At 55.8% G+C, this 21752-nt stretch overlaps 1 protein-coding gene across 1 annotated transcript in view; it reads right to left on the bottom strand.

Moving 5' to 3' along the window:
* LAMC3 (laminin subunit gamma 3) overlaps window positions 1-7570 on the bottom strand; it is a 67624-nt gene extending 60054 nt beyond the window's left edge. Inside the window, exon 1 of the mRNA XM_024999592.2 lies at window positions 7094-7570. Within this exon, the coding sequence (XP_024855360.1) occupies window positions 7094-7469 (376 nt within the window). The 5' untranslated portion in view covers window positions 7470-7570. The remainder of the gene's footprint in view (window positions 1-7093) is intronic.
* Window positions 7571-21752: the final 14182 nt, after the last annotated feature.

Below are 21752 nucleotides of genomic sequence, written 5' to 3'. Positions count from 1 at the left end.
TATTTCCCATGAAGTGATTGGAAAAGCCCCTGATGCTGGGAGGGATTGTGGGCAGGAGGAGAAGGGGACGACAGAGGATGAGATGGCTGGATGGCATCACCAACTCGATGGACATGAATTTGAGTAAACTCCGTGAGTTGGTGATGGACAGGGAGGCCTGGCATGCTGGGAGTCATGGAGTGGCAAGGAGTCGGACACGACTGAGCGACTAAACTAGAACTAGAATCCCCGTGAAAAGCTGGGTGTCTGTCACGGCACCAGACACCATGACAGCCTGGCTGGATCAGGGCTGGGCCCATGACAGTTCCCTCATCTTTGGGCCGAGAGTCTAAACCCCAAATATGGATCAAAATTGCCAAGTTTATTGTCTAACCTGGGGAGAGAGTGAACAGGTTTTGTCTGATTATTTCCTATGGCTTTGTGTTAAGAAGGATTCTGAGGTCTAGTCTGAACAGAGATGTGACTGAAATGTTGTTGTTATTGCTGTTCAGTTGCTAATTCATGTCCCAACACTTTGTGACCCCACGGACTGCAATATGCCAGGCTCCTGTGTCCTCCAGTTTGCTCAAACTCATATCCATTGAGTTGGTGATGCTATTTAATCATCTCGTCATCATGTCGCCCCCTTCTCCTTTCACCTTCAATCTTTCCCAGCATCAGGGTCTTTTCCAATGAGTCGGCTCTTTGCATCAGGTGGCCAAAGTATTGGAGCTTCATCATCAGTCCTTCCAATGAATATTCAGGGTTGATTTCCTTTGGGGTTGATGGTTTGATCTCCTTGCAGTCCAAGGGACACACAAGAGTCTTCTCCAACACGACAATGTCAAAGCATCAGTTCTTCAGCACTCAGTCTTCTTTATGGTCCTACTCTCATTTCCGAACATGACAACTGGAAAAACCAGAGCTTTGACTATATGGACCTGTGCTGGCAAAGTGGTGTCTCTGCTTTTTAATATGCTGTCTAGGTTCGTCATAGTTTTTCTTCCAATACATGTTTGCAAAGAGACGTGGCAGGATATTGAAGGCTGTTGCAATAAATCAGGAAACACGTGAGGGGTTGAGTGGGCATGATGGGGAGGGAGGCAAAGACAAGGAAACTTCCAGAGAGTGGTCTAGTGATCTGGTGAACGCTGAAGTCAGAGGATGAGGAGGGAAGAACTGCAGTTGATTCCTGAGTTCCTTGCTTTGGTAGGTGAGACACCAGGGGAAAGAAGGATGCTTTTACTTTTGAATTTTAAATACACATACAACTTATCATCTTAATCATTGTTAAGCACATGAATGACTGGTATTAAGCACATATGCATTGTTGTGCAACCATTTCCGCCCTCCATCTTCAGAACTTTTCCTTCTCCCAAAACCTCATACCCATTAAACGCTAACTCCTTCTTTCCGCCCCCAGCCCCTGGCAGCCACCATTTTCCTTCCTATCTCTATGAACGTGACTCTTTTAGGGACCCTTATGAGTGGAATCATGGAGCGTTTATCCTTCTGTGTCTGGCTTATTTCACTGAGCATAATGCCCTCGAGGTTCATCCACGTAGCAGCAGGGGTCAGACCCGGGTGTCCTTCCTTTTTAAGGCTGAAAACATCCCGTTGTGTGACTACGGGCACATCTCGCTTGTTCACTCATGGGTGGACGCCGGGCTACTTGCAGGCTCCAGATACTGTGGATAACGCTGCTACGGGCATGGTTTACACGGCGCCTTTATCTTCGGACCCCGCGTGACGTTCAAGGGCTGACTTTCCGGTGAACGCTTGAATGACCCAGTCAAGGGCTCAGGTGGGAGCCTGGGCTATAGGTGCAGGCGGAGCCCCAAATGTCGACCATGAACCCACTTGACAAAGCCAGGGGGCATGAGACGGGGAGAGGGCACAGCTGGTGGCAGGGCTGGTGGGGAGCCGAGAGAGAGCAGGGGAAGGGACGGGGTGAAGCGGCTGGAGCCCCGGGCTGGGCAGGAGAGGCAGGGCCAGGAGGAAGGGCGGGGCCACAGCTCAGGAGTCGGGATTTATCTGGAAGGCTGGGGGGGTCGGTGGTCATTCATTCACGCATTCATCCACGGGTTCCTTGTTCCTGGGAGGAACACAATGCGGCCGTCATGAACGGGGTTCACATTCCAGCTCCGCTGCCTGCTTACCGGCTCTGTGGCCTTGTGTGAAATACCTAACCTCCCTCGTGTGAACTGGGTGTGTGTTTGGAGCGGAGTGACTCAGTTTCCCCATTTGCAAAACGGGCATCACAGTAAGATGGATTCGTGAATAAATGACCGCAAAGCACTTAGAAGAGTCCCTGGCACACACGTGACTAAACGCTCGCTGCTCTTCCATTCACCTACCCAACCAACAGCGCCAGTGCACAGGGCGCCCTGCCCTGGGTGCTGGGGGACAGCTGTGAAAACGGGCATTTTCCCTGCAGCCTGGAGCCAGGGATGGACACGAACGAACCAAAAGCTCAGCTCATGATCTAAACTGGGACAAGGGAAGGTTAGGGCTGCAAGAACACAGAGGCAGGCCCTCTGCCCAGTGCCGGAACCTGGAGGCTTCCTGGAGGAGGTGACCTCAAAGCCTAGCAGGGGAGAGAGCAGCTTGTCCACTGCTGCATCCCCAGGGCTTGGTACAGGGACCGGCGCGTGGTAGGCACTCGGTTGTTTTATGAATGATACGGGTGATCCGAGAGAAGGCGGGAACAGGAAGTCATCCCGGCCGATGCAACAGCAAAAGCAAAGACCGAGAGGACAGAGGCAGTCTCTGGCCATCATGGGCCCTGCTGACGTGGAGGTGACGCGGCCAGAGTTGGGGAGAGGGGGCGATCCGGAGGCTGCCTGCATCCTCTTGGGTTTGGGGACTTCCCGCTCCTACAACAGCCGGGTCCATCCTGAGCCCAGAGCCGGGCGAGGCGGCCAGGGCCAGCTGGGCCCAGGGCCGTGGGGGGCCGCTTCTGTGGTGGAAGCTAGTCGTGGCTGCTGCCTTGACCCCCTGACCTGCCTGGGGCCCCAGCATTCCAGCCAGAGCCCCCAGGGAGAAGGAAGGAGGACTTGGTCCAATGCAAACACGGACGCCCACTCGACAGGAAGACGCAGTGGAGCCAGGCTCAGAAGACGCAGCCCGCGTCGGGCTCCACAGGGGCCGGCAGGTCCTTCTGACGTCAGCTCCCACCGGGCCAGGCCCCGCTGTCCTCTCCTTCCCTCCACTCTGGCCGGCCAGACCGCCGGTTCCAAGAACACACAGAGCGGCCTCCTAGTCCCCCTGTGCAGTTCCCTTGACCTGGAAGGTCCTCCCTTCTCAGCTCCCGCCACCCTTCAGATCTCTAGGAGGTCCACTCTGGGTATGTCCCCAGAGCGTAAATCTTCATCCACACGGTTCCAGGGGCCTAGCTTATCTTCTTGCTCCATGATGCCAGGGCAGATGCTGACCGGATGCTGGATGCCAGAGAACTGGTCCACCCTGGGCAGCCCCCAGCAAGGAGCCCATCCCCCACACCCCTGCAGCCTTCCCCAAGCTCGGGGGCTCAGGGCTCACCCGCTCAGGGACTTAAGGGTCCTTCCAGAAGGTTCTCGGGAATTTAAGAAAATGGACAAGCAGAAGGGAGACCCCACTGACCGGAGCCTAGCCAAAGGCTGAGGCTCTGACGGGCCTAACCTGGACGCTTACCTTCCAGAAGGGCAAGAGCACGGTGGGGAGGGTCCCAAGGTAGCCGGTGGGACCCTAGGCACTGATTTCACGCTCAGAGCCTCAGCTTCCCTGTCTATACAGGTTCAGATGGTGCTGGGATGGGGGTGCAGGCTTGGTGGGGTTCCCAGCACATGGGAAGGATCCCCCGATGAACATCCACCTCCCCCCTCACACTTCTCCCCACCCCCGGCTCCAGCCTGTCCACTTCCCAGGGCCTCCGTGGAGGCCGAGGAGCCGCCAGCCCCCACCGCTGCCTTTCATCCCAGACAGGAAGGCTCAGCTGGGCGACTGGACTCGGGGATTCGGAGCAGATGTCTGCAAGCTTGCGGGGGGCTGGGAAAGCAGCGACCTCCTTCCAGGGCTGACGGCCGCCTGTCCCTCCCCCGCCCCTCACCCCTCTCCCTCCAGAAGACCCGGGCCCCCACTCCCGAGCTGCCACCCAAGGAGAGAGGGGGTGAGGTCGGTAGAGGCGGCCCGAGGGCTGGGAGAGGCTCCCCCAACCACCTCCTCTGAGATCGGGCCCCCACTGGGAGCTCCTGAAGACCCCAGACCTGTTCTCCCCGTTACTGTGCCATCCGTGGCTCGGGGTAGAGAGAACCAAAGTGGAATGGAACCAAAGACGGGGCACGTCCGGGGCTGCTGTGGGTCCCTAGCACCCCTCCTGCATAGACGGAACCCAGGGTCAGGACGTGTTTTGGGAGCCTGCTGGGCGAATGTTTCTCAAGCCCTTTGGAAGAGGCCGCCTTCAAGGGGAGCCGCAGCCTGAGCCGCTCTGAGCAGAGGCCCCTGGTCACACACAAGGACGGCCCCAGCTCCTGTAAGCACTGGGCCGACCTGAGCCAGGGGGCCGGGACAACCACCCCAGGAGGGGCGGCTCTCACCCCATTTGACAGGGCACGGGGAGGGGGTGGTGGTCGCGCAGCGAGTGGCTGTGCTGAGCCCGAGGGCAAAGCCTGCTCTGAGTCCTCAAGGCAGCAAAAGAGAGCCCTGAGCTGGGCCCAGAGCACAGGATGGAGGAGGTGATGCTGTCACTCACTCATTCATTCACTGTGCAGACCCTTCCAGAGCCCCTCCTGCCTGCCTGGTGCTGTACAACACAACACAATGGGAAGAACAAGGTGTGTGTGTCTGTGTGTGTGTGCCCCACACAGGGCCCGGCACACACCGAGAATAAATGGGAAGAACAATGGTGTGCATGTGTGTGTGTGTGTGTGTGTGTGTGTGTGGTACGTGGTGTGTGTGGTGTATGGTGTATATGTGTGCGTGTGTGTGTGTGTGGTAAGTGCATATGTGTGGGGTGTGTATTGCATGTGTGTGTGTGCGTGTGTGTGGTGTGTGTGTGCGCGTGCATGCAGCGTGTGTGACCATGTGTGCACATGTGTATGGTGTGTCTATGTGTGTGTGCGTGTGCGCGCGCCCCACACAGGGCCCGGCACACAGCGAGAATAAACAGGAAGTGCCCCAGATGAAACTCACCGATGCTCCCCGCCCCTGCCGCCTCATCTGTGCCTGCCCTGGGCTCCACCCACACAAGCCCCACATCAGCCAACCCCACACCCTCTGTCACGGAACACAGTGTCTCCCACAGCCTCCACCCAGTCCCAGATTCCTTCTCCTGTGGCCTTGGGGTCCTGCCAGGCCAGTCCAGCCAGTTCCCCCAGCCTCTCTCCCCACACTGGCTTCCTGTCGCCCTCCTGGATAGAGACCCTGCCCCATCCCAGCTGTCCCATTCCATCGACAAGCCCCACCTGGCAGGCCTGGCAGGTCAATGGGAGGTGTCAAGGCCCGTCAAGACCCCAGAGCAACTGAGCTTCTTGGGGTGGCAGTCAGCACCAGCCTGCTCTTCTGAGAAGGCTCAGGGTTCCCCCACCCACCACTTCAGTCCCATCTCCCAGCCCTCCCCAAGGCACTGTCACCCAGAGCTGGGAAGAACAGACTCCACAGGTGGGTGGAACTCATGTCAAGGAGTTTATGCTCGGCTCTTGGATGTACACAGAGGCCGGTAACACTGAGCAGCTCTGTGTCTTTGGGCCAAAGACTTAACCTCTCTGAACCTCAATTTTCTCATCTGAAAAATAGGGATACATTCCCGTAATTCTTTATCCAGGCTCTGGATGTAGTGTAGAATTCAGAACTTTCCAGAGTTTGGAGAGATGATACAGTCCTTTTACCATGGACTGTGTTAACACCCCCAGCTGGGTCTGGGGCCAACAGCCATATTCAAATAACATCTCAGTAACCAAACGTATGACTATTCACTCTAGGATCAACAAGGTCTATAAAGAGCCTCAGGGCAGGTCGAGCAGCCAAAATGAGTGTATAAAAATACTCTGAGTTCTCCAAGCTTTGGGAGATTTTGAACCCACAGATAAGGGAGTAGGGACGGTTTGAAACACTCTCTCCCTGAGAGGGGTCTGGAGGGGGTGGGGGGCCAGGAGGGCATGTTTTATTTCCATTCCCTGCAATGGGGGCAGTGCCAGGAGTGAAGGGCTGGGTCCAGACTCTGGATTCTGATTGCCAGGGACCTAAGGGGCTTCCCAGACACTGCAGTGGTAAGGACTCCGCCTGCTAATGCAAGAGACCCAAGAGACATGGGTTCGATCCCTGGGTCGGGAAGGTGCCCTGGAGTAGGAAATGGCAACCCCACTCCAGTATTCTTGCCTGGAAAATCCCACAAACAGAGGAGCCAGGCGGGCTACAGTCCATGCGGTCGCAGAGTTGGCCACTAGTGAACACACACACGAGGGCTCCTGTGCCCTGGCCTGGGGTTGGGTGGAGGGAGGCTTGGACACAGCAGAGGGGCCAGGCCATCCGTCCCGTTACCCGGCAGCCCGGTGAAACTTGGCTCCTGCCTTGAAGATAACCCTCCCTGGGATGAACAGGCTGGCTCCATCCCCGAGAACACCCCCAGGGACGGCACACAACCTTAGGGGTTCACTGAACCCCGGAAGGCACCCGTTAAGCCAGGACGAGGAGCCTAGGCCCCAGATAGCCGACCAGCTGACCCCGGATGGGTCACCCCCCTCCTCACCCAGAACAGCTCTGGGTCTAGGATGGACAATCTGGGCACGGCTCTGGCACCCAAATCCACTGCTCTGTAAAGGGCTCCCAGGAGGCTTCCCACCCCTCCCAGACCCAAGGGACACCCATCAGTTTATCCTTTCAGATAGCTCCGGACATAGGTCCCATTCCTGCTGTGGTGGTTGTTCAGTCGCCTAGTAGCAGCGGACTCTTCGAGACCCCATGGACTGCAGCAGGCCAGGACTCGCTGTCCCATTCCTGAGCAACGCCCCCTGCCCCCCATCTGGATCCTATAGCTAACCCAGGGGACCTGTAGCCCGCGATGGTGGGAAAGGGGACAAGGGGGCGGTAGTGCCGCCCCCTCCCCCCCGCCCCCGCTTCCCTTCCGGAGCGCGCTTACCAAGGTTGAGGGTGATGTTGACCGAGGTGGGGTACTGCACTCCGAAGGCCATGGACGGGCTCTGCCACCACGTGCTGTCGTCCTGGCTGTGGAAGTCGGTGAGGTAGGAGGCGTTGTGATGGCGTGCGGGGTCGGCGGCATCGCAGCGCTGGCACGGCGCCCCCGCGCCCTGGGCACCCACGTGCGGGCAGAAGTCCTCGGGCGGGCGGCCGCACGTGTGCGAGGCCTCGGCGAGCCGGCCGAACGCCGCGTTCTCGAACACCGGCAGGCAGCGCTGCGGGCGCCCCGCGCCGTCGTAACACGCGCCCATGCGCGCTCCGGCCGCGCGCGGCGCCAGGAGCGCCAGGCTCAGCAGGAGCGCCGCCGCCGTGCCCATGGTCGGGGGACCCCCGACGACCCTGCGCTCAGCCGTGCGCGCCCGGCTCTGCGCGCCCGCCTCGGGTCCGGCTCCTCCGGTGGGCGCGGACCGCGCCTCCCCTCGGCGGGCGGGCCCCACTGCGGGAGGGAGGGACGGACGGCGGGCAGCACCCCACCTCCCGACCGCTCCGTCCCTGGGCGCTCACTCCCACCTGGTGGACGTGCCCGGGAGTGCCCGGCTGGGGACTCAGCCCCGCGGCTGCCTTGCCCTGGCTCTGCTGGGAGAACCTTGGCTCTCTGAGCCTCAGTGTCCTCATCTGTAAAATGGGATGGGTGGTGATACAGGCTCATTACCGCGATTGTGAGGTTTCAATGGCTGCTGACGTGGAAACCTCTCCCCAGTGCCTTTCAAGTCCTGAGATAAAAGGGGACATGCGGGTTTTTAAAAATCCGGTCTTTCCCATTGCATGTTTCCTCCCAGCAGTGAAGTCACCCTAGGCAGGATCCTACAATGGTTCCTTACGTCTGCACGGTTCCATTAACTCTAAAAATTGCTTTTGCTGCTGGCTTTTCTCTGCTCTCAAAGCAGAGATTCTAACCTGATATTTGTGACCAAGGATTTGTGTCTCATCCGCAAACATCACTTGAGAGAGAAGCCTTCCCTTCCCCCACCCCCAGGAGATGTCCTCTTATATTCTCCATTCATTAAAATTAGTAAACCAAGAGAGAAAGCCATATGCTCATATAAATACATGCTAGAGAAAACACTTGATAAAACTTAGTAGCCTTTCCCAGAAAAACTCTAAAGAAAATAGGAATAAATTTCTAAACATGCTCAGGACTATCAGGTGTTCTTGCTTGAGACTGGGAAGGTAGAAGTGGGAGGAGGATCCATTCAGTTCAGTTCAATTCAGTTGCTCGGTCTTGTCTGACTCTATGACCCCATGGACTGCAGCACACCAGGCCTCCCTGTTCATCACCAGCTCCTGGAGCTTACTCAAACTCAGGTCCATGATGAGTCGATGATGCCATCCAACCATCTCATCTTCTATCGTCCCCTTCTCCTCCCGCCTTCAATCTTTCCCAGCATCAGGGTCTTTTCCAATGAGTCAGGTGGCCAAAGTATTGGAGTTTCAGCTTCAACATCAGTCCTTCCAAAGAATATTCAGGACTGATTTCCTTTAGGATGGACTGGTTGGATCTCTTTGCAGTCCAAGGGACTCTCAAGTCTTCTCCAACATCACAGTTCAAAAGCATCAATTCTTCGGTGCTCAGCTTTCTTTATAGTCCAACTCTCACATCCATACATGACCACTGGAAAAACCATAGCCTTGACTAGATGGACCTTTATTGGTGAAGTAATGTCTCTGCTTTTGAATATGCTGTCTAGGTTGGTCATAGCTTGTCTTCCAAGGAGCAAGCGTCTTTTAATTTCATGGCTGCAGTCACCATCTGCAGTGGTTTTGGAGCCCAAGAAAATAAAGTCTGTCACTGCTTCCATTGTTTCCCCATCTATTTGCCATGAAGTGATTCGACTGGATGCCACGATCTTAGTTTTCTGAATGTTGAGTTTTAAGCCAACTTTTTCACACTCCTCTTTTGCTTTCATCAAGAGGCTTTTTAATTCTTCACTTTCTGCCGTAAGGATGGTGTCATCTGCATATCTGAGGTTATTGATATTCCTCCCAGCAGTCTTGATTCCAGCTTGTCCTTCATCCAGCCCAGCATTTTTGCATGATGTACTCTGCATATAAGTTAAATAAGCAGGATGACAATATACAGCCTTGACGTTCTCCTTTCCCGATTTGGAACCAGTCTGTTATTCCATGTCCAGTTCTAACTGTTGCTTCTTGACCTGCATACAGATTTCTCAGGAGGCAGGCCAGGTAGTCTGGTATTCCCATCTCTTGAAGAATTTTCCACAGTTTGCTGTGATCCACACAGTCACAGGCTTTGGCGTAGTCAATAAAGCAGAAGTAGACAGCATAGCCACTGATGTCCATGAAGAGGGTGATAGGATGTAAGAGAAGGCTGTGCGTGGGGGATTTGGGATGTAAAGAGGGCAGGGTAGATGGTTCTGCCTGGACCTAGAGGGTGTTTCCCAGAAGAGGTGATAAGCAAACTACATGGTAATGGATGAATGGGGGAAAGGGCATCTCAGGCACAGCGTGTGCAAAGGGTCAAAGGTCTGAATGGCTAGGGAAGCCTGATGTGTGTTTGCAGCTCCGGGTGGGGGGCTAGTCCTGGGGGCTAAGACTGGAGCAGGGTGCAGAAGCCGGATTAAGTGGGATGCTGGACACCATGGTGATGAACTGGGGCTTTGTCCTGAAGAGGTTCTGTGGCTGCTGAGGGCTGTGTGTTTGTGGGGGGCAGGGACCTTGGGTACCTCACCCTGTGTCCCCGTTGTGTGAACACACAGTTCAGGGAATGTTTGGGGACTGAGCAGGAACCACATGGCTGGCAAAGGATTATCCTACAGGAGCCGGGTTTGAGATGATGACTCCTTTAAGAGGCATCAGCTGGGTGCTCCCTGGCCTTACCCAGCTCCTGGAAGCAGCTCTCCAGTGGACCATCCTGCCTTGGATAGCCACCTCTGTCCCGCCTGAACGAGGTCTCCTCCCAGCGGTCCCAGTCCGGCTGGTCCTGTTCCCTCCGACCCACCACCAGGTGGCGACATTGGCCACATTACAGGACCGGCTCCTTTCGCCCCCTGGCGGCCAAGGCCAACTCTGCTGTCCTGCACAGACGGTGGACCACGGACCAGAATAAAGTCACTGGGCCCCAAGGGCACTGGTTACACATATGGGGAAACTGAGGCCCAGAGAGGGCACGTGGTTCAATGAGGACGTTCTCCCAGGCCTTTCCCATCCCTGGGGTCAGCTCCTCCCAGGATGGGAGTCAAGGAGGGGCTGGGGTTCCCAGATGCCAGGAAGCCATCTAGGAATGTGGCCCCCAAACATGGGGTGTCTGTGCACCCACAAAATCTCAGGATAACTCCTCACATCTGCATGATAAAGGGACAACAAACACTTGTGCAGCTTCAGGAAGTGAGCCAGGAGACCGTGGGAGTCGCCATTAGGAACCACAAAAGGGCAACCAAAGATGCATGCCGCCAACCCTCCATCAAGGGTAAGCGCTGAGTGGGACCTCCCTGGTGGTCCAGTGGTTAGGACTCCATGCTTCCCCTGCAGGGGACATGGGTTTGATCCCTGGTTGGGGAACTAAAACCCCACAAGCTGAGCAGGATGGCCAAAAATTTTTTTTTAAAAAAGTGAAAGGAGAGGGAGAGACTAGTCTGAAGGTCAGCTCCACGCAGGACCTGCCATGATCCCAGCAAAAGGATGTGTGCCCTGCGGCCTGTGCCCTGTCTGCGCACACACATGACTTGAAGCCCAGGTCTTTGTGGGGCCACAGAGGCCACGGGTGCACATGGCCTCAGTTTTCCTGCAGCCTGGAGCTGAGGGCCCACAACCTGCCCAGTGTCCTAACTCATCGTCTTGGGACGATGGCAGGGAGCCTGGGAAGCCTCTTGAGCAGCAGAACCCATGTTAGTTTCCTTCAAGAATCGGCGGCATGGAGGTATTGTGGGAGGTGGCCCTGCTGCCTGGGTGTGGCTGATGTGGGGGGGCGGGGGGGGGCTCTGCCTATCCTGGGGACCTGGGGAACCCCTGCAGAGGCCTGACCTCCCGCTTGGAGCTGCAAGCAGAGGTACAGACAGTCCACCTACCAAGGGTTAAAACCTTCCAGGCAAAGAAAGGAGGAGAAAAGCCCTGTTCTGATTTGCTTAATGAATGTTAATTAAGAAGGCAGAAGAGAGCAGATTCCTTCAGGACAGAGATGAAAGGCCTGTTAATTAAATCTGGGGAGATGGAGCCAGGACCCTGCTGATCTGGCCTGACAGCTCCATAGCCTTGTTGGAGTCGGGGTGGGGCACTAGTAGAGGAGGAGCAGCCCCAGCCCCCAGCCTCAGAAGGAGCCGGGGCTGGCCCAGAGTCATCGTGGTACCTTGAGTGGGCACTGTCCCTCTGGGGCACCTCGTTTTCCCCATTGGGACAGCAAAAGCATTGGTCTAGGTGATTTTTCATGATGCACTGTCTGGATCCAAGGCAGTTAAGTCTGTGCTCTCTGTCTGCATGTATGGGCCTCAGTCTTCCTTTCTGTCAAGTGGGTAGATTTCACTTGCTCAGCAGACAGGCAGACAAGCAGGAGGTCAAAACTGGGGGTCTGGAGGGCTACACTGGCTCCCTAGGACCCTGCTGTCAGGCCCAAGCCCATCTGTCTACACTGTGATCATTCTCCGCCCCTCTCAGTGACCATCCTGCACCTCTGAGCAAGGACAAGGTGGCCATCGCAGAGGCGTTCTGGGAGCCAGGCCCAGCTGGGCTGAGCACACCAGCTGCAGGTAAGTTCAGACCAGGAGGCAGGCCAAGGCTCAGCCAGAGGCAGGTCCTTGCTCAAGACCACCCCACTGGTCCACCCCAGAGCCTGGATTCAAGCCCTATATGCCTGGTCCCAGAGCCAATGCGCTTTCCACTTCACTCTCATCTCATTCATTCATTCACCCCTTTAGACTGCACTTGTGCCAGCCACTGGGGTTGCCATGGTGCAGGCAGTGGGTATTTCACAATCTCACGTGGTTTCCTAGACAATTAGGGAGACAGACAGTGACCCGAGAAACAAATTGATAAATTAGGTAGTGACATCATGGTAAAAGCCACGAAGGAAATAGACAAGGGGCCAGGACAAGGAAGTAAGTTTAGTTTGGGCAATCAGGGGAGGCTTCTTGGAAGAGGTGACAGCACAGCGCAGACCTGAAAGATGGGATGGGGGGCAGGGCGGAGAGGGAGGGCTCATGCTGATGGGAGCTGACAGCGGCCCCTCAGCTGTCACCCTCAGTGAACATCTTCTCCCTGGAGTTAACAAGCTCAGACAGGCCCAGGGACATGTTTGGCCTCGAGGCATGTCACCCCTCAGTGCAGCAACTGTCTCAACCCCTCTCTGTCCCCAGCCTGAGCAGGGCCTGGGTCTAGGGTTGAGTCAACCCTGGATAGCCCTTCAAATCCAGGGGGCCCAGATGGGTAAATGTTGCCCCCCTCTTCTGGGTGGTACAGGAACCAGAGGCTGGATTGCAAAGGAGGTATAACTGGCTGTCCACTCATCATCCATTCACTGGCTGGACAATTACTGAGTCCACATGCCAGGGCCCAGGCTGGACACAGGGGACAGAATGATGCATTAGTGAAATTGTCTCTGCACTTGGGAGGCCCCAGTAATAGACTGGTGATGACAACACAGAGTGATCAGAGTAAGCTCTGAGGAAGTGAGAATAAAGAGAAGGTGCCTACCCTGGTCTGGAGAAGTCAGGGAAGGCTTCCTGGAGGAGGTGAGGTCTCAGCTAAGACCCAGAGAGGAGGAGACCGCCAGTAAAGGGGATGGAAATGAACATACCAAGAGAGGGAAACAGCATGTATAAGGCTTACAGGCAAAACTGAGGAACTGAAGGGAATCCAGAGTGGCTGGAGACGGGAGTTTGGGAAGAGACGGGTTGGGGGTGGCACAAAGGGCAAGCTGGTGGGGTGGGCAAGGGCCAGCCTCACATGTCCTGCTGAAGACCTGGACTCCACGTGGGGGCTGCCAGAGAGCAGCCTCCCTTCTCTGACTTCTCCTAAGGGGCCAGTCACTCCCCTTCCCCCCCAGTAAGAGGCTCCAGCCCTAGACCCAGCCTCTGGCCCCTTCTAGGTCCCCTCCCTCTTCCTCTGGATACTAAGGGTCCACTGCAGTAATCCTTGGGCCTGGCACTCCCTGGGGAGACTCCGTGGCCAAGCCCACTCAGTCACATCTCTGCTGTGCCAGACACTGCCCACGCACAGCTGAAGTGACCAGAGACAGGTCAGCCAGGAATACCGGGATGTAGGGCCCAACCTGTAGGTGGATCATACAGCCCAGCTGCTCTTCTGTGGGCTTTCTTAGTTGTCTGCCACACCCACCCGACCCCTGCCAGACTAGGGGCCCCTGGAGGGTAGGCAGGAGGGGTGTGACTCATCCCCTGGGGAGGCAGCAAAGTGGGTGCTTGCAGAATGCCTAGTGAATGAATGAAGGATGATGCATGATGAAGGGATGGTAAGTGAATGAAAAGTATGTGCAGAATGAGAGCATCTGAATGGATGGATGGGAGGATGGTGAATGAACGGATGAGTGAATCCTGATGGTGGTGATGAAGATGGCGACGGTGACGATGCTGGTGATGATGGAGAAGACAATGATAAAGGGGACGACGGTGCTGGATGCATGCGTGCGCGTGGGAGGCTAGCACCTCTCTCCCTGCTTCTCCTCACACGGCCTCTGCCCCCAGTTCTAGGGCCCCTACCGTCTCACTAGGAGCACAATCTGGGGGCCCCTCCCCATTTCACCCACTGCACCTGCCACCCTCTCCCTTTGGCCGCTCAGCTCCAGCCACACGGGTCTCCTTCCCACACACACGGAGCACATTCCTGCCTCAAGGCTTTTGCACATGCTGTGCCTTATGCCTAGAGCACTGTTCCCCCAGATTCCGCGTCCCTCCCTTCCCCAGGGTCCCCACGTGGAGATCCGACCCAGACCGTCCTCTTGGCCTTCCCCTGAGTTTCCTGCTCCTGCACGGGGCGGTGTTTTCCTCCCTAACCCTCACCACAACCGACACACGACTCGTCCTTGCTTGTCTTTCTGTGGTCTTCCTCTCCCAGCAGACTGGGAGCTTCCTGAGGGTGGGCATCTGTGCTCCCCACCCCTTCCGCTGCCCAGCGGGGACACTGGTGGGATGAATCCATGGGACACAGAGCAGCAGATGAGGGCACAGCGTCCTCAGCGGAGTGACCGGTTACATGCAGACACTGATCCCTGCCAGCAGTCCCCGCCGCAGCTTAAACAGTAATTGCATTTCCGCAATTTTCTTTCAGCTGAGGACAAGGGAACAGCGATTATAAGTCAGCGCCGGAACCCAGCCAGGGAGGGGAAGGCACAGATAAGCCTCCAGCTCCCCCAGGGACTCTTCATCAGCGTTGTGAGCACCGCTGGGAACAGGACGGGACCCCCAGACCTGAGTCAGACCCCTGTCTGTCCCCCAGATCTGCATGCCTCTGCAGGAGCTCACATTCCTTTTGGGTCAAGGCAGCCTCTGAGAACTCAGATCCTGAGACCCCAGAACCCCTGCATCATTGTCCAGCACCTTCCAGACCCTCAGACTTGCCGGGTCCCTTCCAACCCCAGGAACCTTGGCACCTGCTGGTGTCTCTGCGTCCTCTCAACAGCCCGACTCTTGCTCCCCCTCTGGGCCTCAGACTTCGAGATGATGTCGCTTTCTCAGGACGCTCCAGCCCTGACCTCATGGCCCTTCTAACCCATCATCGTTTCGTGTTCCTCTTTCCCACTGGGCTGCTGGCCCCAGAGGACGAGGGTCCGGTGGCTTCCTGCTCTGTCCTTGACGTGCACCCCAGGCAGGGTGTCCGCTCGGTGGCCCTTGAATATATGGGGTGAATGAGTGAGTGTATGGAAGTAGATGGAAGGGAGGGAAGGAGAGAGGGATAAAGTAATCTGGCAGCGAGGCCCAGGTTCTGGTTTGGGGGCGAGGCTGCTGGTGAATGTGGGTGAAGGCCGAGGGCAGGAAGGGAGCTCCCCAGCCCATGACCCACGACAGGAACGTGATCTACAAGCACACCTTGCCCTTCACGTGACTCTGTTTTGAAAATGTGAACTTTACAAATGTCAGGGAGAGGCTGGCATTCTCGGCCTGGGACCAGGTGGGGCCATTAGCATCCCCTGTGCTGGCTTAATGGGGCTCCCTCACGGGCTGTGGAAAATTTATGCCACCTGCTGGGGCCAATCTAAGGCCAAGGTGGGAGTAGGAACATCTAGAAAATAAAGCGGTGAGGTTGCCAAGTCTGTGCCTCCCCTAGGAGGGTGTGGGCCATTGGGGGGCACCTGGAGGACAGAGGGGAGGGCAGAGTGTGGTCCCACAGGCAGTGGTAGCCGTGGGGGCTGGGGGGTTAGAGGCCCCCATATGCTGCAGCCTTGGAGGGGTGAACCCTCACCCTCATCACATCAATCAGGCTCCTCCTCACGGGATCCTACTAGGAAGCAATATCGACCCATGCTTCAGATGGGAAGACTGAGGCTCAGGGAGCAAAATGACTCACCCAGAGTTATTTGGCGAGGCGGGAGCGGGGTGGTGGTCAGATGGGGTTTGAACTCAGGTCTCTCAGACTCTCTAGCAGCCTCTCCGCCCTGCCCTTCCCCCACGTCCCCCAATTTCCAAGACAAACCACCCAAAGGAGAGCCCGCAGCATCCATGTCAGGTTAGAACTCCCTCCAAGAGCATCCGAGGTGCTCTGCCTGGGTCACAGAGCACTTGCACACACGCTATTCCTGCCACTGGCACACCCTCACCACCCCCACCTCTTCCTTCCCAACTGAGGTCAATTGTCTGTCCCGCCCCCAGCAGGGAAATTTCTCTCTTCAGTGGAGATCCTCTTTGCAATTGCTTTTCTTTCCCACACTGCTGTGTCAGGGATGTGCGGGAGCTGTCAGGCTTTCATCTGGATATGTGTGCGCGTGCGCACAAGCGCACGTGCACATGCGTGTGTGCATGCATGAGCTGTGAGTGCTATGTGAGCACGTGGCATGTATGCATGCGATCAATGTGAGGTACGGGCACACATGGCTGTGTGTGCACATGCATGCATGGGGGATGTGTGTGTGTGTATGATCAATGTGGGGCATGGGCACACGTGTGCATGTGTGTGCATGCATGCATGGGTGTGTGTGTTTTGCATATGGGTGTGGGCTATGGGCACCTGTGTGTCTTTGTGTGTGTGTGTGTAACTGTGGCATGTGTGATGCATGGCAGGACCGGAGCTGGGGGTGAGCACAGCCCAGCTGAAGGCTGTGGAGCCGTGAGACGAGGGGTCCAGCCGGCAGGCCCCATGGGAGCTGGAGGAAGAAGAGAGACTAGAACCGATGGGGAGAGGGGAGAGGGGAGAGGGTGGGGGGAAGGAGGAGGTTGGGGGGAGAGGGAGGGGGAAGGTGGAGGAGGGATGTGCCCCGGAGCCTGAGGATTCGGGCGGGGTGGTCATAGAGCCTGTGGCCTGGCCAGGCTGGGAAGACGCAGACGGAGGGGGCACCCAGCCTCAGGCCTCTAGAGGACTGTCCCCGAGGGGCCCAGGGAGGGGCGCTCGCTGCAGGCTCCTGAGATCGCGGGGTGTGGGAGTCCGCATGAGACGGAGCCACAGACAGCCACAGAAGGCAGCCTTGAAGCCTGCCTCAGGCCTCTCCAAACTGTGTCCTCAGCAAAGGGCCGGGGCCCGGCCACAGAGCCCTCTGTCAGCCCCAGAGCAGGGCTGGCTGAGGGCAGGGTTGAGGTCTGCCTGCTCCCAAGGCCCCTTGAGCCACCGGTGCCCGGACAGCACCTATATGAACACCCAGCCCAGTGCACACAGCGTGTGCCAGCCTTCCGTGTCTTGGACGCTGCCCCAGGGGATGAAGGCTGCTGCCCTTTCCTCAGATGGGGAGGCAAGGATCAGGCAGGGGGGCTTACCCTAGCCCCCAAGGCTCAGAGCTGCCCCCTGCTTGGTTTTCAAGATGTGGTTTGACTCCACAGCAGAAGCATGGCCTGGCACTTGGTGTGGGCTCCCCACGGGAGAGCAGGCAAGGAGCACATGTCTGCAGTCTTTGGTGTTCTCCACCACGGCAGAGCTGGGACACCTGGGCCTGGGGGTGGGATGGTGGTCCCTGCAAGCAACTGGCACTGCCTTGGGTCCTGAGCAGGGCTGCATGGGCCCTCTGGCAGGTAGAGGGCAGGCAGGGCAGCCTGCCAGTGGGGGCCCCTAAATAACTAGGAGTGACCGGCACGTCTGCTCCCCATCCCAGCCGGGGGACAAGCTTGGGCTTCATAACCCGTGATCGATGGGCCTAATATGGGACTGGAGACGGCGGGCTGGCAGCCCCGGCCCAGCCTGCCGGCTGCCATTTGCCCATATATTTATTTATTTATGCATTCTCCTCCATGGCAAGAGCCCAAAGACAATAAAAGAAATTGAATTGCATATCAGATGGGACATCAGAGGGAGATACAGTCATAAATCGCGTCGTATTTATTCCATAAATATCAGTGCCTCCCGAATAGCCAGCGCCCGTGATGAAGTTATAATCAGGAATCTGGTCCCTTGGTGCTCACCACCAGCCCCTCCCCCATCAGACAAACGGGCTGAGTCTCCCAGATAAATATGCGTTTCCTCAGGCCACCTGCCCCCTTCAGTGCCCATCGGCCCAGCTGAGGTGCCTCCACCCAGAGTAAGGGGCGGGGTCCGTGGGGAAGGGCAGGCGGCAGCTGGCATCACGAGGTGTGCGGGCCCGGAAGCGGCGAGCTCGCAGACGGGGAGTGAGTTTCTACAGGCCCTTTGCCTCCGTCTGCACACCTATCACCCTGATACCTGGCTGGAGCCTGGATTCTTTCTCTTTCGTCCTATGACAGTTGTTTTTCCCCCCAAGGTATATTTCACATTCAGTGAAATGTACCAACAAGTACAAGTTGTTGTTCAGTCGCTCAGTCATGTCCGACTCTGCAACCTCATGGACTGCAGCACACCAGGCCTCCCTGTCCCCCATCATCGCCCGGAGTTTGCCCACGTTCATGTCCATTGCATCGGTGATGCCATCCAGCCATTTTATGCTCTGACGCCCTCTTCTCCTTCTGCCCTTAATCTTTCCCAGCATCAGGGACTTTTCCAATGAGTCAGCTGTCCGCTAGCTTGATGAATTTTTCCATGGGTGTGTGTTAGTCACTCAGTCGTGTCCAACTCTTTGCGACCCCATGGATTGTAGCCCACCAGGCTCCTCTGTCCATGGGATTCTCCAGGCAAGAATACTGGAGTGGGTTGCCATTTCCTTCTCCATAAGTATGTACCTATAAAGGGGTTTCCCCAATGGCTCAGTGGGTAAGAAATTCACCTGCAGTGCAGGAGACACAGGAGATTCAGGTTTGATCCCTGGGTCAGAAAGATCCCTGGAGAAGGAAATGGCAACTCACTCCAGTATCTTGTCTGAAAAATCCCATGGACAGAGGATTCTGGCAGGCTGCCTTCCAGAGGGTTGAGAAGAGTCAGCTACAACTGAGTGACTAAGCACACTCGTTGTAAAAACACCACCAGGATCAAGACCAAGAACATGGGTCGCTGGGGAAAGTCCCCTCCAGCTCCCTCCTTGTCACTGTCACCTTTCCAAAGGGAGCTACACCTCTGTGACTCTAAGTCACTCCAGGTCACTCCACAGGTTCTAAAACTTCAGAAAAATGCAACTGTATAATATTAATATGTACTCTTTAGTGTCTTTTTTCTCGGAGAAGGCAATGGCACCCCACTCCAGTACTCTTGCCTGGAAAATCCCATGGATGGAGGAGCCTAGTAGGCTGCAGTCCATGGGGTCACTAAGAGTCGGACACAACTAACGACTTCACTTTCACTTTTCACTTTCATGCATTGGAGAAGGAAACAGCAACCCACTCCAGTGTTCTTGCCTGAAGAACCCCAGGGATGGAGCCTGGTGGGCTGCCGTCTATGGGGTTGCACAGAGTCGGACACGACTGAAGCGACTTAGCAGCAGCAGCAGCAGCAGCAATGTCTCTTTTCTAATTGTTTGACATTAGGGTAGAGGAGATGCATCCATGTCACTGAGTATATCCGGGGCTCCTCCTTTTTCATTGCTGTGAAATATTTCATTGTTGTGGATACACACTTGTTTCGTTCATTCTCCTGTGGATGGACATTTAAGCTGTTTCTAATTTGAGGCAATTGCGAAGAAAGCTACTGGTACGTATCTTTTTGGGAATATAAGCCCTCATTTCTCTTGGGTATATGGCTGTGAGTGGAATTGTTGGGTTGTAGGGTAGGTAGAGGTATATTTAATTTTACAGAAAATATAAAGCACGTCTTCAAATTGGCAGTGACATTTCACACGCCCACAACAATGTGTAAGAGTTCCAGTTGCTCCAGGTGTGTGTCAACACTTGGTGATATCTGTCTTTAATTTTAGCCATTCTGGTGGCTATGTTCTGGATCTCACTGTGGCTTTCGTTTGTATTTTCACCACTGACTCTTACCTAGATGACTGCATTGGCCTCCCATCTGGGGTCCCTAGGCTGGTCCCTGGCCCCTCTAGTCCATCCTGTATTCAATAGCCAGAGGGATCAGTTGTCAGGTTAAAACCCTCCTTTGCTCAAAACTCTCCCAAAGCTCCCAGCTTGCTGACAGTAAAAGCTGTGCCTGGGCCTTCCCCCCTGCTGTCCTCTGTCTCCCCTGCACCCCACCAGATGCTAGCTCTCTAAGGGCAGCACATGTGTTTTGCTCCATGTTACATCCCCAGAGCCTACACCAGTGTCTGGCACAGAACAGAAGCTCAGTCAGTACTGGTCGAATAACTGAAACCAGCCAGTGGCAGGTAACATGGCATTTGGTGGAGCCACTGTTTTGAATGAACATGGAACTCATGTAACATAAACTACTACTACTACTACTACTACTAAGTCGCTTCAGTCATGTCCGACTCTGTGCGACCCCACAGACAGCAGCCCACCAGGCTCCGCGGTCCCTGGGATTCTCCAGGCACGAACACTGGAGTGGGTTGCCATGTCCTTCTCCAATGCATGAAAGTGAAAAGTCAAAGTGAAGTTGCTCAGTCGTGTCCGACTCTTAGCGACCCATGGACTGCAGCCTACCAGGCTCCTCCATTCATGGGATTTTCCAGGCAAGAGTACTGGAGTGGGGTGCCATTGCCTTCTCCGATGTAACATAAAGGTAACCATTTAAAAAAAAATTATTATCTGGCTGAATTGGATCTTAGTTGTGGCATGCAGCATCTTAATGTTGCAGCATCTGAACTCTTGGCATGTGGGATCTAGTTCCCTGGCCAGGGATGGAACCTGGGCCCCCTGCACTGGGAGAGCGGAGTCTTAACCACTGGACCACCAGGGAAGTCCCAAAAGTAACCATTTTAAAGCATACGATCTGGTAGCAAATACTGCAGACACATGGTCATGCGACCACCATCTTTGTCTTGTTCCAAACAACAGCCATTAAAAAAAAAAATTTTTATTTTTGACTGTGTGTGTGTGCTCAGTCGTGTCCTACTCTTTGCAACCCCACGGACTGTATGTCGCCCGCCAGGCTCTTCTGTCCATGGGATTTTCCAGGCAAGAAGACTGGAGTCGGTTGCCATTTCCCTCTCCAGGGAACAACAGCCATTTTGATGTGGCCTCTTCAACCCCTGGTGTGACCTTAATAGTTCCCACCCCCATCTTTTTTATTTCTAAAAAACTAGATGCCTCTGCGCTTCCAACTCCCAGCTCTGAGTGCTGCTGTGACCTGGAGCTTTCTCCCATGGAGGTTACAGATCAGCAGAAGGTCCCACCTTGGGACTTCCGTGGTGGTTCAGTGGCTACGACTCTGTGCTCCCAATGCAGGGGGCCCGGGTTCGATCACCAGTCAGGTAACGAGATCTTACGTGCCGTGATAAAGATCCTGTGTGCCACAACTAAGATCTGATGCAGCCAAATAAATAAATACTAATAAATATTGGGGGAAAAAAGTCCCCCATTGAAGGTTGGCCGACCAAGGACTCCCATCCAATGCATAGCACCCCCTCCCACCACGCAACCCTCCCACCACGTGACCCTCACACCATGCGACCCTCTCAGGGGCCTGATGGAGAGACCAGGGGCAGTGAAGGGGTTGGTTATCCACACCTCCCCGCTTCCCCCTGCAACACACACACACACACCATTGACCACTCCGCCTGGGCCCACGGGTCCCCTAGAGGTGGGACAGTCCTGGGCAAACCTGGGCTCTGCCTCCCCACACCCTTGCCAGCCTCCCTCTTCGACCCCCAGGCGTCTTTCCTTTCCTTTGGCTGATAACTGGGAGAGGGGAGGACGACCCAATTTATTTGGCAACAAATAAAGAGCTGCCATGATTAAGAGTAGGGGAGAAAGTTTAAAGGAGGAAAAATTCCTCGGGTAATGCCATCTCCTGCGTCTTTATATTCTGAAACGGATCGCTCTGGACGCGGGCAGAAGGCCTGATTTAATATCGTCATGGAAAATACTGCACCTGATCCAATTACCACGGGAATTTTGATACAGTCAGCAGTCAAGTTGAAAGATTCAGAGGCACTCGCCGTGGGAGTAAACGCAGAGACTGAATTACCCGGACTCCTCTGGGGGGTGTTAAGCGGTCCAGGTCGCCGTGAGGGCACTTCAGGGCAGCCGGCTTGCTGCAGC

This window comes from Bos taurus, chromosome 11 (genome assembly GCF_002263795.3).
Source record: "Bos taurus isolate L1 Dominette 01449 registration number 42190680 breed Hereford chromosome 11, ARS-UCD2.0, whole genome shotgun sequence".
Taxonomy (NCBI): domain Eukaryota; kingdom Metazoa; phylum Chordata; class Mammalia; order Artiodactyla; family Bovidae; genus Bos; species Bos taurus.
Note: the sequence above shows the minus strand (reverse complement) of the source record. Positions and strands in the feature narration are given on the sequence as shown.